This window comes from Chenopodium quinoa, unplaced genomic scaffold (genome assembly GCF_001683475.1).
Source record: "Chenopodium quinoa cultivar QQ74 unplaced genomic scaffold, ASM168347v1, whole genome shotgun sequence".
Taxonomy (NCBI): domain Eukaryota; kingdom Viridiplantae; phylum Streptophyta; class Magnoliopsida; order Caryophyllales; family Amaranthaceae; genus Chenopodium; species Chenopodium quinoa.
The window spans coordinates 294,295-313,921 of NW_018745410.1; the positions used below are offsets into that span (position 1 = coordinate 294,295).

Consider the following 19,627-nt stretch of genomic DNA (forward strand, 5'->3'; position numbering starts at 1 on the left):
TTTCATAAAAGCAGTTTGAGAAAACAGTTTATACTGGTTTCCTACCAGTGCATAGCTCATTCATCATCTAACTGTTCCCTGTATAAAGATAAGTTAGTTCAAAAAATATCTCATATAAGTAATAACTTATCTAGGGAAACAGTGTTCTATTTTAGCTGGTTTCCCCAACTGTATTGAACACTTTCAAAGACCTGTTTCCCTTAGCTGTTTGTCATCATTCAAAACTATCAATCAAAACCTAAGGGACTCAACAAATTCCCCCTTTTTGATGATGACAAACATTTGAAGTTTCTGCACCTGTGAACATACTCAAAAGAAAGTAGTCAAAAACTTCAAGGACTCAAGACTCAATGGAACAAGTCAGTTAAGCCAACTGGTTCCCTAAACAGAAACAGAAAATAAAATAAAGTCAAAGTAAAAGTAAAAAGACTCAAAAACGACTCAATCTAAACTAGTAAAGACTATAGGCTTCAACTTCAACTATTTTCCCCCTTTTGGCATCATTAAAAAGATATGCAAAAGTAGCCTCTTATGCATAAAGTAACGTGCTAAACCATCCAATGGCATCAACCATTATACAAATAAAGTGCTGCAAAAGAAGGTCAGATTAGTCAAAGTAAAGCCATGCCAACAATAAAGATCATAGTTTAATACAAACCATCAAAAGTAAACGATAGAGCCCAAATCCATATCAAAACAAATTCATGGATTGGGAGGAATAAAAACAGTCCAACAGAATCAGTTATTCAGAATATAATATAATAAAGGTAGGCTAAATGAAAAAGAAAACAGATTCAATCATCATCATCATTTTCATCATCTTCTTCCTCTTCTTCAGTGTCAGCCTCCTCAACTGCTTCATCCTGATTCTCCTCCTCTTCATTGTCATCTTCCTGCTGGTCTGTTTGCTGGTCCTCCTCAACTTGTTCCTTCTCAATTCCAGAACTACCAGCAACCTGTTTCTCTAACTTGCTCATCCTCATAATAAACGAAGTAGATAAACTTTCCACTAAGGTCACTAACTTGCTAAGCTGATCCCCTACAACACTCATCTTCTCTTCCTGACTCTCCAGCCTCTTAAGAATAACCTTCTGACCTGCTGGTTCCTCTGCCTTCTGTTTCTTCTTGGCAGGCTTAGGAGTCTCTACTGGTTCCTCCTCCCTAAACTTCAACACCCCAGCACTTATGATCAACCCCTTTTGTTTCAGAATACCTTTGGTAAACACTATTACAGGAGTAGTTGATCCACTAAGAGAAACATTATTCTCTTTAAGAAGCTTAGTTATGTAAGAACCATAAGGAAGAGAATGGTGGGAGGAATTATAGCAATTCATCATATGGTTTATCATTAGGGAAGGGAGATTTATCTTAATCTTATTCATCAGCAAATATATAAGCACCATTTCCATGATGCACACAAAACCCCTACCTTGTGCTCGAGGAATAATCATCTTGTTACACAGAGAATGAAGAACCAGCATCACTGGTTCCTTCAAGCTACCAGTTTTAAAAGTTCCAGCTTTCTTTGGAACTTTCCCTCCAAACACAAAGTCATGCACTTCATCTGGACTGACCCCAATAAGTGTGGGCCATCCATCTCCAGAATACTCATCAAAACCATCTCTGGGTATATTCAACAACCCAGCCAAACTTGCAACAGACACATTTACTTCAACATCATTCACAGCTGATCCTAACGACCTATCCACCATTTGTTTCAAATTTATATAAAACTTTCTAACACCATCAATATTAGCATCACATACATCAAACAAAGCCATCCAACCTTGATATTCTAACAACTCTTTCACATCACTTAAGGCACTTTCATCAAAATAACCAACTTCTGTTTTACAACCAGATAGCACAACCCTAGAACCTAAATCAGTCATACCAACAGATGGAGATTCTACTGACATACCTCTTGTAGACTTCCGTGCTGTTCTCTTTCGTTTGGTACCAGCAGAATCCATCGATTGTTCCTCCACTACTACTTCGCCAATGTTTTTCAGGGAAGACCTAGTCACTCTGCTGTGAACCAAGGGTTTTGAAGTCCCCTTTTTCTGCCCAATAATCTGTAGATCCGCTTCTTCACTTCTAACTTCCTCCTCTTCCCTTTCTCCAACAGTATTGAAGAATTCTTCAGCGCTTTTGGGCTGGTCCCCCTGAGATGAGGCAGGTTCTTTGATGATGGAATCATCAGCCTCAGGGGTTTTGGGTAAAGGTGCATTTTTGGGAGGTGAAGGTGAGGGAGATTTAGAAGATGGAGACGGAGTTGGTGATGGGTTCTTTGTGGTAGTAGGAAGTGAATTGCTCGATAAAGTCGGAGCAGGGTTAGTTTCAGTGATGGTGGTCTCCTTCAATTGAGTGGACTCACTTGCTTGAGTCTTCTCCTTTCCTTTCTTAGCTGAAGCCTTGGCTGATTTCCTTACCATTGTAGCAAACAAGCTTCAAAATTTAGTAGGAATTTGAGAGAGATGAAAACGGAGTGAACAGTGATTAGGGTACCACTGTTGAACGAGAGAGAGGATGAATTCAATGATGATGTGATGTGAAACTGTATCAATGTGTTAGTGTGTATTTATATTAATTGCACAACATATGAATTCCAAAAACTAGCCGGTTGAGAATCAAAATAAACGGAAAAGATAATTTCAAAAATTGAAAATTTAAAATATGGTAATTATCTTTTTACCAAAAAAAAAAATCAACCAACTATAAATTAGGCAATTAAATATATTTGCCTCTTTGTAGGATAAGAATAACTGAAATAAGATAATTCTTTGCAAAAAGAAATTATCTTATAGTAATCTTCCAAAAATAAAATATTTTCGGATGACATATCAGAGCTGGACTGCTGTTTCCTCTTGCTGGTACATGTACTGAACCAGTCATTCTATTCTCAGCATGTTTCAAAATAACTTCTCCTGTTCTTATACAACAATAATCCACTTAGGTTATTTACACAATATTTGTAAGTAAGCAACATAGTTATATACACAATCAGTACAAAAGCATACCTATTCTAGCCAATCATTGAAGGAAATAATTGAAGCCAACTCCTAAAATCTAACTAGACCTAAAAGGACTCTTAACCTACAAAAGGACTCTCTACATAAAGGCTTTGTGAAGATATCAGCTATTTGATCTTCACTTTTACAAAACAACATCTCCACCAATCCTTTTTCCACATTGTCTCTTAGAAAATGGTGTCTTATCTCAATGTGTTTGGTCTTGGAGTGTTGCACGGGGTTCTTTGAAATATTGATTGCACTAGTGTTATCACAAAAAATAGGAACACTTTTATAAATAACACCAAAATCTTTCAGTTGGTTCCTTATCCACAGTAGCTGGGAACAGCATGAAGCTGCAGCTATATATTCTGACTCTGCTGTGGATAGGGCCACTGAATTTTGCTTTTTAGAACCCCATGATATAAGACAAGAGCCAAGGAAGTGTGCCATACCCGATGTGCTCTTTCTATCAACTAGGAAACCAGCATAATCTGCATCTGTATATCCAATGAGATCAATGGTACTGCCTTTGGGGTACCACAAAAACAGATCTGCTGTTCCCACAAGATACCTAAGTATCCTTCTAACAGCCTTCAAGTGAGATTCCTTTGGATTGCTTTGAAACCTAGCACACAAACCAACAGAAAACACAATGTCAGGTCTACTAGCTGTTAGGTAAAGTAGAGAACCAATCATTCCTCTATAAAGCGTAGCTTCAACATTTTTTCCCTTAAGATCAGCATCCAACTTTGTGGATGTGGGAACAGGTGTATCATAAGCTTTGCTGTTCTCCATGCCAAACTTTTTCAGCAGCTCTTTTAAGTACTTTTGTTGATGAATCATTATACCATCATTTGTTTGCTTAATCTGCAGCCCTAGGAAGAACCCTAGTTCTCCCATCATACTCATTTCGAATTCACTCTGCATAAGATTTGCAAATTCATCACACAAAGTTTGATTAGTAGCACCAAATAAAATATCATCAACATAAATTTGTACTACAATCAAGTGTTTCCCCCTGGTTTTTATGAACAAGGTCTTGTCTACTGTTCCCCTCTTGTAATCATTTGCCATCAAGAAATTGGACAGCCTTTCATACCAAGCCCTTGGAGCTTGTTTTAAGCCATATAATGCTTTATCCAACTTGTATACATGCTGGGGAAACAGTGCATCTTCAAAACCAGGTGGCTTCTCCACATATACTTCTTCCTTCAAATAGCCATTAAGGAAGGCAGTCTTCACATCCATCTGAAACAGCTTAAAATTCATGTGAGCAGCATAAGCAATTAAAATCCTAATAGCCTCTAGCCTAGCTACTGGTGCAAACGTCTCATCATAGTCAATTCCTTCTTGTTGATTGTACCCTTGCACCACTAGCCTTGCTTTGTTTCTGACTATAGTACCAAGGTCATCTAACTTGTTTCTAAAGACCCATCTAGTACCAATGACTGATCTTTCCTTTGGACGGGGAACCAGGTGCCAAACCTGGTTCCTCTGAAACTGATTTAGCTCATCTTGCATAGCTAGTACCCAATCAGGATCAGTCAATGCCATTTTATAGTCAGTAGGCTCTACATTAGACAGGAAAGAATAGAAGGCACAAAAGTTTTGAAAAACACTTCTTCTCGTTTGAATCCCCTTATTTATATCACTAATTATTTGATCAGTGGGATGAGAAGATTTATATCTAAAACTTTTGAAATTAAGATTGTTTTATGCTTTCTCATTAAGTTGGGAACCAGCATGTTCATGAATCTCTTCTTCTTCTGAGGAGCCAAGAGGATTCACATTCATGCTGTTTCCTCTATCATTACTTACCTCAGGTTCAGGGGTGGTACCTTCTTCTGTTCCCCCTGAACTCATTACCTGTCTATTATTTGAGGAACCATCAGGACTTGGTTCCCCTTCAGAGTCCTCATTATCTTCATTTTCTTCTCTAGGCACTTCATCATTATCATCTGGTGGAGTATTTGGTAGGCCTAGATCTGCTTGCACTTCATCTGTGGGACCAGTATACTGGTTCCCCGTGAAATCCATCAATCCAATCACTTCATCAGGTTGTACCTGCGCAATCTCAGAAGACATGTTAAATTCATCAAAAATGACATGGACACTCTCCTCAACACAAAGAGTCCTTTTATTGAAGACTCTATATGCTTTGCTGTGAGAAGAGTATCCAAGAAAGATTCCCTCATCACTTCTAGGATCAAACTTATCAAGTTGATTCTTCCCATTATTATGCACATAACATTTACATCCAAAGACACGAAAGTATGTGATGTTGGGCTTTCGACCTTTAAGAAGTTCATAGGGAGTCTTATTTAACTTTGGTCTAATGAGACCTCTATTCAATATATAGCAAGCAGTGTCAACAGCTTCTCCCCAAAAACTCTTTGGGAGACCACTCTCAATGAGCATCGTCCTCGCCATCTCCTCAAGAGTTCTATTCTTCCTTTCTACAACACCATTTTGTTGAGGTGTTCTAGGGGCTGAGAAGTTGTGATTAACTCCATGTTCCCTACAATAATCAATAAAGTTAGCATTATCAAATTCAGTACCATGGTCTGATCTTACCGAGACCAGCTTGTGGGTGAGCTGGTTCTCCACTTGTTTCACCAATGTTACCCATTCTTCAAACGTTTCATCCTTTGTGTGTAACATCATTACCCAAGTGTACCTGGAATAATCATCAACCATAACACAGACATATCTATGACCTCTTCGACTTTGTACTCTCATGGGACCACACAAGTCAATGTGTACAAGTTCGAAGGGTCTGCTGGTACTCAAAACAGTTTTAGGCTTAAAAGAGATTTTGACCTGTTTCCCCCTTACACATTCAGAACAAACTTTATCAGCTTCATACTTAATGTTAGGAAGACCTACCACTAAGTCATGTGCTTTAAGTTTGTTTAGAAGTGTTAGGCTAGCATGTCCAAACCTCTTATGCCAAATCCATTGATTATTGTCAGAAACAGCTCTCAAACAGATGGACTTGTCTTGAGGGATTTTATCTAAGAAGGTGATGTAGACATCATGCTTCCTGGTTCCCTCACATACAAGTTCTCCTGTTTGTGAGTTAACTATGTGACATAGGTTGGCTTGAAACTCAACTCTATTACCTTTGTCACATAATTGAGAAATACTCAAGAGATTATGTTGCAAGCCTTCAACATAATAAACATCATTTATTGCGTTAGAAAGTGTCTTACCAACCTTACCTAAACCAGTGATGGTTCCCTTGCTGTTATCCCCAAAGGTGACACTTCCTCCATCAAAGGCCACTAGTGAAAGGAATTGATCTTCATCCCCGGACATGTGTCTTGAGCAACCACTGTCCAAATACCAATAGGTGTCTCCCTTCACTCTAGCCTGCAAGAGTAAATCAAACATTAGTTTTAGGAACCCAAACACACTTGGGTCCCTTTTCAACAACATTAACATCTTGTTGATCCTTTCTTCTCCACACATACATTACACTCTTGCTGTTCTTATTAGCACTAATTTTCTTAGCTGGACATTCATGTATCTTATGTCCATTCTTACCACAATGAAAACACACGTGCATCTCTTTAGTCATGACATACTTACCTCGCTGATATTCTTTGATCCAGGTGGTTTCTCTGGGAGACCAGTTAGTCCTGGTTCTCTGTCTAGTATAACCAAGACCAAATTTTCCTTTGTTTCCTCCTGATGAAGTCAGATGGTCCAAGGTTCTTTGTGCATTCAGTAGCTTATCCACATGTCTATGACTGTCATGCAATTCCCTTTCTTTTGTTTCAAGTGTCTTAACTAACAACTCGTTTTTCTCTTTCAAAAACTCAAAGTTACTTTTTAAAGTTGCAAGTTGTAAGTTAAGATCTAAAACCATAGGGTCATTAGACATGTCAATAACTACTGATTGCTTTTCACTTTTTAGTTGATTAAATTCAGCATGTAACTTACAGATAGTACTTTCATATTCATTAATCATACTGCTGACTTCAATGCTGGTTCCAATAGGAGAACCAGAGGGCTGAACAGCTTTAAGTGAAGCAATTTCTTTGTGAGAATTTTCTAAGTTGAAAGCCAATGTTTCAAAGGCCTTCAACAGAGAAGTTCTATTGCAAGAATTTGCTTTACTTATGACTGTTGAAAAATCAAGGACTTCACTAGTAGTTGATAAGTCTCTGGGGAACCAGGATATCAAATCTTCTTCACCATCACTCGGATAGTCAAGTTCAGAAGATCTTGCCCTTCCTAGTTCTACCTTGCACTTGTCCAATTCAACTTCTAGTTCAACAACTTGATTTTTCAAGTTATGGCAAACCATCTCTAGGTGATCACAACTAGCAATAGCAATTTTACATTCATTACGTTTTTCTTTTAATTCTCTTTTGCCAGTTATATAAGTTTCACCTAATTTATAGCATTCATCCAATAAAGAATCTATACAAGCGAGCATATTTTCTCTATCATATTCATGCATATCTATTCTAATTTGTTCAAGGTTTACCTTATGTTTTTGTAGTACATCCTTCTTAGCCATCAAGCATTTCTTGAATGTACTGGTTCCCCCTCTGGTTCCCGGACCAGTGCTGTTCTCCTTGATGTTTGTGAAAGCAGTTAAGAAAACATCAGAACTAGGTGTATCTTCCTCTTCATCAGATCCTGAGTCAGATTCTCCCCACATAGATGCTATCATGGCATTCTTGAAAGCCCTCTTATCTCCAGATTGAGATTGCTTGTCCTTCCATTTTGGACAATCACGAATGATGTGTCCTTTCTCACCACACTTGAAGCAACCTGAAGGTGAGGAAGAGTTAGATTTTTTTGTATTTTTGAAATTCTTACCTTTGAAATTCCTCTTTTGATCACGAAGAGATCTTTCAAATCTTTTTGCAATCATGCTGATCTCATCTTCTTCTTCTTCTACTGTTCCCTTCGGTGCCATGCCTCTGGCTGGTTCCTTGTCAGACTTAGAGTCAATCAGCATCTCATGAGTCATAAGGGAACCAATAAGCTGTTCCAAAGACAAGGTTGACAGATCCTTTGCTTCATATACTGCTGTTACCTTAGCTGTCCATGTATCTGTTAAACTACGCAAAATATTTCTCACAAGATCCTCATCAGAAAATTTTTTACCATGTGATCTAAGATCATTAACAATAGTCATAAACCTACGAAAGCAATCATTGATTTTTTCATTTTTATTCATGGCAAACAATTCGTATTTAGACATGATTAAATCAATTTTAGATCGTTTTACCTCACTGGTTCCCTCAAACGCAAGTTCAAGGGTGTCCCATATCTCCTTAGCACTACTGCAACCAGAGATACGATTTGTTCGGTCTCACCTATTGCTTGTTGTAGAATTGACATTGCCTTAGCATTTTTCTCCAGCAACTTGTAATCAGCAGTGACCAATTCGCTATCCTTCTTGGGAACCTGTTTCCCATCAGCTTCTGTCTTGAGAATGATATTAGGACCATTTTTAACTACGAGCCAACATTCATAATCAATACCCATGATAACATTCTGGATCCTGTTCTTCCACCAAGCATAATTATTTCCATTAAACTTTGGTGTCTTGTTGTCATAACCAATTGCACTTAATTCTTGAGTACTCATTCTTAACTCCTCTAGATGTTACTCTTTCGAGAAGCTTAGGCTCTGATACCAATTGAAGGTTCAATGGGCACTCAAGAGGGGGGGTGAATTGAGTGTTAAGTAATCGTTAGCGATTTTTGCTTCTTTTCGGATTATGTGTAAGGAACCAGTTGTGCTGGTTCCCTTATGCAGCGGAATAAAACAAAAGCAATAAAGAACACCACAGATTTAACGAGGTTCAGCCAACTCTGGCCTACGTCCTCCTATCCTAAGTCCTTTATTAATCTACTCCGAAAAATAAAGACAAAGAACACTCTACTGTTTCCCTACTCCGGGAACCAGTAAACCCCACACTCTACTCCGAATGTGCTCTAAACTTACCCTCGTAAGTTCCTAGTGTGTTTGAACTCACAAACACTCACCAAGTCTTCAACCCCTCTGTCAAAGACTTAATACAAGATCAAGAACTCTCTAATGATCTAACTCTCAAAAGTCAAATAGAGAAAAACGTTAAAACACTATTATGCTCTTGTGTATCACTTAATAATTGAATTAGTGCTTTTAGCTCTCAAAAATAAAACTCTATTAAAATGCGTGAGAGCCGTGTCTGATTATTCAGAATAAGATGTGTTTTTATAGGTTAGTTAGCTAAACCCTAGTTACCTTAAATCATGCATATAAGATATATACGATTTATGGTAAGTATTTATCTTAATTGATTTGATCACAAGATAAAATCAATTTAAGATAAAATACTTCCTAGTTTTTAGCTAACCAAAAATATCATCTTATTCTTAGCTGCTTGGATATATTTTAAATCAATATTTTTCGGAAAATATCTTTTTATAAAATCTTTGTAAAAACGGCAGCTTGAATAATCTGTTCAGTTAACCTGGTTCCCTGGCCTGGTTCCCTGAACTGAATATGTTATGAAATTTGTTCCAAACCTTGTACCAAATTTCATAACGATATTTAATATACTAAAAGCACTTTATATACTCAATTATATAAGTTATACTACGGAGCATTTACATGAAGTTCCTAAATAACTCTTTGAGTGTAGTCTTCCTTCATGCATTCGTTAAGTCTTGAAAGCTTCCATGAATGAACTCAATTATTGACCAAAGGACCTTCCTTTAAGTTGATCGAAAATCCTTTCAAGCTTCCAGTCTTAGAAATCAACTTAGATACTGCACATTCAACAAAGTTAATGTACAATCCTAAATAAGTAACTGCCTTTCATAAAAGCAGTTTGAGAAAACAGTTTATACTGGTTTCCTACCAGTGCATAGCTCATTCATCATCTAACTGTTCCCTGTATAAAGATAAGTTAGTTCAACAAATATCTCATATAAGTAATAACTTATCTAGGGAAACAGTGTTCTATTTTAGCTGGTTTCCCCAACTGTATTGAACACTTTCAAAGACCTGTTTCCCTTAGCTGTTTGTCATCATTCAAAACTATCAATCAAAACCTAAGGGACTCAACAGTTCGGGATATGGTTTAGTCAATAGAGGGTCCATGGTTAATTTTCCGGATGCACCGCGCGGATGCCTAACCGTGAAGGGTTGGCGCGAGTGGATGGGACACCGCGAGTTTTAGAAAAAACTCTCTTTCATGGTTTGGTGAATTCAACAATCTCGGATGTACCCTTTGTTGCTCAGAGCGTTCAATCAGGTAGATGGAGCATGAATTCCCAGAGGGTTATGTCCATATGTAGAACACATATGGGTTTCAGAAAAGTGAGAAAAACTCAATAAGGAAGTAGGATCGAGCAAACAATGCGAAAAACTGGTCGAAATTAGAACGCATATTTCTAGCTCGGTATTTAAAGAATTTGGCGCCAGCAAACAGAGATTGGCGCCAGGTTTTAGCTGTAGCGCCTGGCGACAGAACTGTCGTCTGGCGCTACGGTTAAAAGTCTGGTGCTAATACTCTGGTCGCTGGCACTAATTCCTACATGCCTCAGCAGCTTTCTGTGCTCGATAAAATTTTCCAGTTTCGCGCAGTGTTTTTTTGGTCCTAGTTGTGAAAGATATTTGGGAAATTCTCTTTGGTAACACCATACTTTTAAGTTTTCTCAGTGGTAAATTGCAAAAAAAATTATTATCTCTGGTAAACTCGAATTTTTATATTAAGCTAACTATAACATTAATGATTAATTTTAACTAAATATTTAACCATAGTTAGGTTTTTTAACATTTAATTGATTTTAAAAATAAATAAAATTAATTTCTTTTAAATATAAAAAATAAAAAATAACCCAGCCCCCTTCCCTGACCTGCATCCCACCACCCATCGCCATCGCCGGCGCCCAATACCCCGCCCCAACCTACGCTGCCGCCCAGCCACTAGCCTCGTCGGCGTGTCGGCCTCCTAGCATGCTGCGCCTCAACCCATTCCCTGAAATCCACCTCCCTTCTCCCCGAAAACCCATAAAAACCACCCCCGAAACCCATTTCCGTTCCCCTGAAAACCCTAGAAACAAACTCTGAAATTCCCTAATCGTCGAATACACCACCATAAAAAACCATAATCAGCCCTTCCTCCACCTTCAAGACTCCCGCCGCTGATTTTTAGAACCATGGCCTCTGAAAACTCGAAGCATCAGCGTTCTGAAACCCAAACTCCTAAAGTCACTGATTTGGGTCGTGGGTTTTGGTTCGGTCTGGGCGAAGAAGAGAGTTGTGCGATTGCGGTGGAAGGAGGCGAAAGAGCGGGAGATTGTGGTGGCTGATGGGAGGAGATTGCTCGGTCAGAGGTGAAAGAGGAAAGGTCGTTGCGGTGGTTTTCGGTGGTGGGGGATGAGGGACTGGCGATTTTCGAGGGTAGGGGATGGAAATGTTTCAGGGTTTTCGAGGAAGGGGTGAGGTGTCGGATGGTCGCCGACCTTAAGGGGTTTGGGTGTCGGCATTGGTGGGTGGGGCCGGCAATGAAGTGTGGTGGCGCTGGTGGAGGGGAGGGAGCTGGGGTTGGCTGGGGAACAGGTAGGTGGGGTAAGTTTTTTTTTTAAAAATAAAAATTATTTAATTATTTAAAAAAATATAAAAACTAACTATGGTTAATGAGTTTAAATTAAAATAAGTATTATCTTTGATAATCAAAACTTAGGTTTACCAAAGATAATAAAGTTTTTTTGTAATTCACCACTGAGAAAAGTAAAAAGTATGGTGTTACCAAAGAGAATTTTCCAAGATATTTCTCAAATTTCCTACGTGTAAAATCCTATGTTTTAACTCATTACAGATGGTCTTTCCAATGAGATCTTTTTTATACATATGACAATAATGTTAATCAAAATTACGCACATGAAATACTTAGAACATTTCGAGTCTCATCCACTCATTCTAAATCATTGCCAAAATAAATTTTAGGAATTAAAATAGAAATCCTCCCTAGCGGAGTCGCCAAAAACTGTAAGGAATATTTCAAGCATTAACCCCTAGCTTGAACCCCACTGTGATCATACACTAAAGCATGGTGGCGTCCAAAGGGAAAGAAGATAGAGAAAAAGAGTCGCCAACAAGTATTTTAGGAACTTGTAAACCGTTCACGAGGTGAAGGTTACACCCCTTAACGATCCAAGAGATCGTCAAATCCATAAGGTCTTGAACCAAATAGGGTTCGGGGATGAAGGTACAAATCCAACCTAAAAAAGATTGAACCTGCCCTAATAATAGGCCTCTACTTTATTCTGATCGTATTCATGTGCGCTTTCTGGCTAACATACAATCGATAGGTTTAACCCTAAACCTGTTTATCTATGATGGTTGAATTTAATGCACAAATAAAACTATTATTGGCGATCACTTGAATTATAATCATAATTAACCCTAAATAAGATTATTAATTATCTTATTAAGCGTGATTACAAGTACAAATTCCCTTTAAACATGCATAAAAGGTGTGATCAAGCAATAACAATAAATATATATCAAGCAACATAATAATAATCATAAATCATAACAATAATAATAATTATAATCATAATAAATCATGTTCATGTTAAAGCATAATAATAATAGCAAGATTCCTATGCATGATACTAATAAGATTAATAACAAACCCTAGCATGTAACTAAACATTAAAAATCATAGCTTTAGCCCTAACATGATACTAACATCATAAATATTAGGAAGAACATAAAAGGCATCATAACAATCATACTTAGTATTAAATTTACCCTCGACATGATACTAGGAATATCATAATAACAACCTAAGCATGAACTCTATATCATAACATCAATAAAAACCATTTAAATACTTACTTTGATGCCTCGTACCTCTTTATAATCACAAAATACACATGTTAGTAACTTCAAGGAAAATAATAAAACAACAATTAAATTAAATAATTGAAAGAGAGATTTGGGACCAAACCCTCAGAATTAAACCTTTCACGTCTAGGGCGAAGGCAACTTCGAATATGGCTAGGTATATCTAGATCTTGCGAATGCGGAATTTTTATATTTGAGAGAAGGCTAGTTTAGAAAAGAGAGAGAAAGAGTAATCAAGAAAATCTTGATGAGAGTTGGTGAATGAAAACGGAGTTTTTAACACGTTATTTATAGAGAAAATCAACCAAAAAGATAAAACATCAAAAACAGAATTCTGACAGAAAAAGCCAAGTTAGCGCCAAACGCTGACCATAGCGCCAGACGCTAAGGCTAGCGCCAGGCGCCAAGCGTAGCGTCAGGCGCTACAGCTGGCGTTTGGCGCTTACTCAGAAATTCACGCGTTTTCTTAAAATCAGATAGAAATTGCCGTACAGGAGAATAAAATCGTATTTTCCTCAAAAAGTTCTTTTATTCTGATTAAAACTCTAAAAAGTCAAGAAAAGTCAATTTATCAATGTTAATTGAATTAGGAATGAAAAGAACCTTCTAGAAGAATCTAGAAGACTAAAACCATTCCTAATTGCATTAGGATTGATAAATCTATATTAGGCCCTCCTCTAGTTCATTGGGCCGCATATAAGGCTCAAACCGGGCCCAGTTCAGTAAATTGGCTATAACTTCCTCAATATTCATCAGAATTGGGCTTATAATATATTGTTGGAAAGCTCTTTTCAAGCCCAATCCAACTACAATACTATTGGAACGATATCATGGACCAACCAAACTGGATTGGCTATTTTCTTAAAATAAGTTTTCAAAAACAGAGAGAAGAGAAAAGAAATTAAAACTATCCGCAACACTAGACATAATCTTAGAAAACTAAAGAACATTCATGCCTTCACTTCCATGGGTGTTCACATAGATGAGAGTTTAGAAAATGCCCAACAAGGAGTATATACCTTTCGAGCTCAAGGTTCCATATATAATAAGATAGGTGGTTTACTCCCTAATGGGTCAGATTGTCGGCCACGATTCCTTCGGTTGTACATATATGACATTGAACATGATATTGAGAATCGATTAGCAGAGAATAGCACGTTGCGACGAGACATTTTACAAAGAATCAAGGCTATTTTTGGATCAACGCAATCCATTTGCACATACTCTTTGATCTCTTGCACAGCGCGAAGACATACAACAATGTGCACTTCACATTTGCGAACCACCTTCAAATCGGCCACAATATTGTTTACCATCTGCTTCTCAAGTTGCTGTAGTGATTGTCGGTGGAGAAGAAGTTGCAAACTAGAATCCGAGAGATGTTTTAGTCCAGTCAAATTCTGGTGAATTAATGACTATCATGGACACGACAGGATATTATGATCTTCTACAATATCCATTACTTTTTCCGTATGGTTCTTTTGGATGGTCGATTAATAGTGTTGACAGTGATGGAAGAACAATTCTATGCCGAGGTTTTTACGCCTATTACTTCCAAGTAATGTTACTACACTCACTTATATGTGTTAATAAATTGATTTTCGTAATAATTTCTAATCCATGTAGATGATTTTTATTACAGATACGTCCACATTCTATTTCAATCATCTTGCTTGCACATCGACTGTTCCAACAATTTGTTGTTGACAATTTGTCAAAATTGAGGCTAATAAGCTAAGATAGATCCGAGACCATCAACATACCATAAGAGCTGAACTATACCAAGGCTTATAAGATTGTTTGGCTGTTGGAGAACTAAATCTAGATATTTTTTTTAAGTTACATATATAATTTAAAACATTATGGTTACTACAAATTTCTTTATTAGTTTGCTAAAATATACTTACCCTAAATCATTTACAGTAAATGTTGGGAAACAACCATCTAACCTTCTTCATTTGTTGGAAGTCCAAGAGACTTGAATGAAAGATATCAAGATGCAATGGCATTAGTTCTAAATTATGGAAAGTCGGACCTTTTCATCACTATGACATGCAACCCATCATGGAAAGAAACTGTGTAAGAGTTATTACCCGGTCAAACTGCACAAGACCAACCTGATTTAATCACTAGGATATATCATGCAAAATTTAAAGAGTTCAAGAGTGATGTTGTTGATAAAGGCGTCCTTGGGAATGTTGTGGCGTATGTCTATGTCGTTGAGTTTCAAAAAAGAGGACAGTACATATTCACATGTTACTCATTTTGGATGAAAATGACAAACCAAGATCACCCGAAGAATATCACAAAAGCGTGAAAGCTGAAATACCAGATAGAGATGAGTAGCCACGATTGTATAGTGCTATTCTCAAACACATGATCCATAATCCATGCGGTGTTGGACACCAAAATTCATCTTGAATGGAAAATGAAGTTTGTAAGCAAAAATTCCCAAAACCATTTTATGCAAGCACTATTTAAGGTGACAACTCTTACCCTGTTTACCGTCGTCGCGGTGATCGTGATGTTGTGCCTTTGCATGAGAATAGCTCAACCTATGTTGATAACAGTTGGGTTGTTCCCTACAATCAATGGTTACTACTAAAGTATGATTGTCATATAAATGTTAAGATTTTGAACAGCATCAAGAGTGTTAAATATCTATACAAATATGTGCACAAGGGTGTTGATTGTGTTTCCATGGAAGTACGAGCAAGAGCAGATAACAATGAGATTCAACAATTTGTGGATGCTAAGTGGGTTTGTGCACCCGAGGCCTTATGGAGAATTTATTAGTTTCCAATCACTCGAATGTCCTTCTGTGGAACGATTACAACTCCATCTTCCATATTGACACCAGCTATGATTTAATACAAATCAATTTATCGAAGATATCCTTCAAATGCCAGAAAACTCCCAAACCATGCTCATAGAATTCTTTAAGATGAATGCCATTGATCCTGAGGCAAGATCTTATCTCTATAAAGACTTTCATCGGCATTACCGATGGATGACATTAACAAAAACATGGAGGAAGAGGAGGAATAACCTGAAAGTGATTGGAAGAATATACACATCATCACCAATAGAAGGAGAGAGATTTTTCTTGCGACATGTACTTAATCATATCAAAGGTCCTGAATCATTCTAGGATCTACAAACCGTCAATGGAATTACCTATCAAACTTTTAGAGAAGCAGTTGAAAAATTAGGTCTGATAAAGAATGATGCGAGCATTCATGATTGTTTACAAGAAGCATCGAACTCTAAAATGTCATCTTCCTTGAGAAGATTATTTGCCACGATATTGGTTTATTGCCAACCAAGTGGTGTTTGTGCTTTATAGGATGAATTCTTCCATTTTATGGCTGAAGATCATAATTTTTCCAATCCTCCAAGCACATCATTTGTTTGTGACTCCGTTCTTTACGACATAGATCGCATGTTGAAGTAGTTGGGTAGCACTATTAGTGACTTCAACCTCCCTGTCATAAGCATGCAATTAGATGGCAACATATAATTAGCCAGGGCTATACATGAAAAAATCTCTACTCCAATTCCACTAGAAGATGTGTATTGTGCTGAGCATCTTAATGATGACCAACGCCATTCATTTAACGTCATAATGGAAGCTATAGATGGAGATAAAAATCAGATTTTCTTCGTAGATGGTCTAGGTGGTACAGGTAAGACCTTATATCGTGCCATTCTTGCAACTGTTAAGCTTAGAGTGAAATTTGGTCTTGCTGTAGCTAGCTCAATTATTGCTTCCACGTTATTACATCGAGGTAAAACAACTCATAAAACTTTGTGGATTCCAGTAACATTGCATGCTTCATTAATGTGGAAGTTTAGCAAACAAGATGTTGAAGCACAATTGGTAAAGCATGCAGCTGTTATTATATGGGATGAAGCTACTATGACTCACCGACATGCATATGAGGCTATAGATCGCAGCTTGAGAGATCTAATGGAGGTTGACTTTCCTTTTGGTGGCAAGGTTTTAGTATTTGGTGGAGATTTTAGGCAAATTCTTCCAGTTGTAACTAAAGGAACAAAAGCTCAAACCATTGATGCATGTTTAGTTAAATCAACACTTTGGAGGCATGTTCAGCAACTTCACCTCACTCAAAATATGAGATCCAGACATGATGAAGAATTTGCAGCATTTCTTTTAAGAGTTGGTGATGGAAGGGAAACTGTAGTTAATGAAGACATGATTAAATTACCATCTTCATTATGCATCCCAAATGGCAACCAGAACTCGATTATAACTTAATCCATCAGGTATTCCCAAACTTACTTAAACGTGAAGGGGATGTGACATATATGGTAGAGAGGGGTATAATAACTCCAACAAATGATGAGGTTAATATTCTAAATGAGAAGATACTAAATGATTTTGCTAGAGATAAAAAAATATATTATTCCTTTGACTTTGTGCCAGAAGACCGTCAAAATCTTTACCAACAAGAGTTCTTAAATTCATTGTCATTTGGTGGTTTGCCACCACATCTTTTGAGGTTGAAAGTTGGATCACCCATAATGCTTTTGCTAAATATTGATACAAGTAGCAGCCTATGCAACGGGACAAGGTTAATATGTTGTCAATTAATGAATCATGTGATAGAGGCTGAAATCATGACTGGACATTGCAGAGCGAGGTACACAGGTATTCATTCCACACATTCCTTTAAAAACATTTGAAGATGCGAAGTTACCATTTGAAATGATTCGAAAACAATTTCTAGTGAAATTGTGTTTTGCCTTGACCATTAACAAATCTCAAGGTCAAACCATTTCGCATGTTGGTATTTATCTTCCCAAACATGTTTTTAGTCATGGCCAATTGTATGTTGCACTATCAAGAGGGACTTCCCAACAAACGACCAAGATCTTGGTTACCAATGGCAACATTTAAGGAAAAGATGGTGTGTTCACTAAAAACGTTGTTTATAAAGAAGTTCTTCTGCCTCATTTTACATAGCAGTTTAGAAACACGACAATTAATATTATGCTTCACACTATCTTTTTTCCAAGTATTATCTTTTACAATTGTTTTATACATCTTATAACTAGATTCTAATATATATCTTTTTAAAACATGGTGCAGGATAGACAAATTGTGACAAGCATATTGTATGTACAAAATTATTGCGCCTAGTGTTTCTAATGACTAATGTTTGTAAAGATAATTTCATGTAGTAATTTCTGTTTTTCCAATCATGCATGTATTGCTACTACTAATTGTAATAATTTCAACCTTTTATTTTATAACTTTTACTACTATGATATTACATACATATTTCTTATATTATGCACGCATGACGTGCACTATCTTAGCTTGTAGAGCTTAAACTCTCATCTAAGCCCAATCTACAAATTTTATTCCTACTTGACTTTGGAGACCAAGCCCACAAAGTATATAAATCCTAAAACCCTTATTTTTTCCCCCTCACTTCTACTACTCCTATTTCACATAAAACTCAAACCAAAAAAAATAAAAAAAATAATAAATAAATTTGAAGCTTGAAGCTGCTGCCAGCCGAAACGCCCAGTCACCTACGCCGCCCATCACCAGCCACCGCAACACCGCCGTCCAGCCGCCCTACTGCTGCTGCCGTTCGCCCCTCTCTTCCTTTATTTTTTTATTGCTTTATTATCCTATTAAATTGTTTAAAGTTTCAATCTTTAATTAAAATTTTGTTCTACATTATTATTATTATGGTTTGATAATATATGTAGATTATAAAAATTTATAAATTTATGAGTTTTGACAGGTTTAATTTATTATATAAATTTGTAGATTTGTGTATGTATAAAATTTAGGGTTTAAACATTGAATTTTTATGTTTTAGGGCTTGAAAACATACTAATTAAGTTGTCTAATTATACTATGTTTAAATTACATCAAAGTGTAATTATTTTGACTATGTATTAATTTTCAGATTATTAAAGTTTTGATTTTTATGAGCAAGTTATGTTAATTTCATGTTTTTATGCTTATAAGCCTATAAAATAATTATTGTGGGCATTTTATGATTAAAAAGCTTTAAACTTTAAATTATAACCTCAAGTATAAATTTTCAGATTTGTATACTTTTAATTTGAAGCTTCTAATTGCATTGAATTGGTATATTTTTGGGTTTTTAACACACTAACTTGCTATATAATGATAATTTCAAGTAAGTATGCGTATGGTGTTATTTTATATACTCAAACTAAAATTTCAGATTTATTTACTTACTTTAAAGCTGCTGGAATTTCATGTTATTATACACTATATTTTTATAATTTTAACATATAAACTTATAGTTGGGATGTTATATTATTATTATTGACTAGTAGCAGTGGCGGATCCATGATTTTCGTACATGTGAGTCACCATTTGAAACCACCTTTACCTACCACCACTGTCCACCCTAGAATCTCACCCATTTACCGCAAAAACCACATTAAGACACCACAAAAGCCACCCCTTTAACAAAATTCACAAGAATACAAACATGAAATTCCAACAAAATTAAACCCAAAAAATCAACAAATCATATCCAAAAATAACAAAAATCAAAAAATTTACCTAGAAAATCAAACCTAAAAATTAATGAAAATCAAACCAGAAATTTACCCGAATATAACACGAAAATCAATTAATCAAACCCAAAATTTGCCATAAAATCAAACCCAAAACTCAAAGAAAAACAAATAAAACCCAAAAATTAAAGAAAATAAAACCCACTAAA

At 36.5% G+C, this 19,627-nt stretch overlaps 1 protein-coding gene across 1 annotated transcript; it reads left to right on the top strand.

Annotated features, from left to right (window-relative positions):
* The first annotated feature begins 16,509 nt into the window (after positions 1 to 16,509).
* LOC110713171 (ATP-dependent DNA helicase PIF1-like) lies at positions 16,510 to 17,163 on the top strand. Its single transcript, XM_021891636.1, has one exon. It carries the CDS (start codon positions 16,510 to 16,512, stop codon positions 17,161 to 17,163), a length of 654 nt encoding a protein of 217 aa, XP_021747328.1.
* The last annotated feature ends 2,464 nt before the right edge of the window (positions 17,164 to 19,627 follow it).

Coding starts and splice junctions, on each gene's coding strand:
- LOC110713171 (XM_021891636.1), top strand. CDS start 16,510: ATGGAAGCTATAGATGGAGATAAAAATCAGATTTTCTTCGTAGATGGT.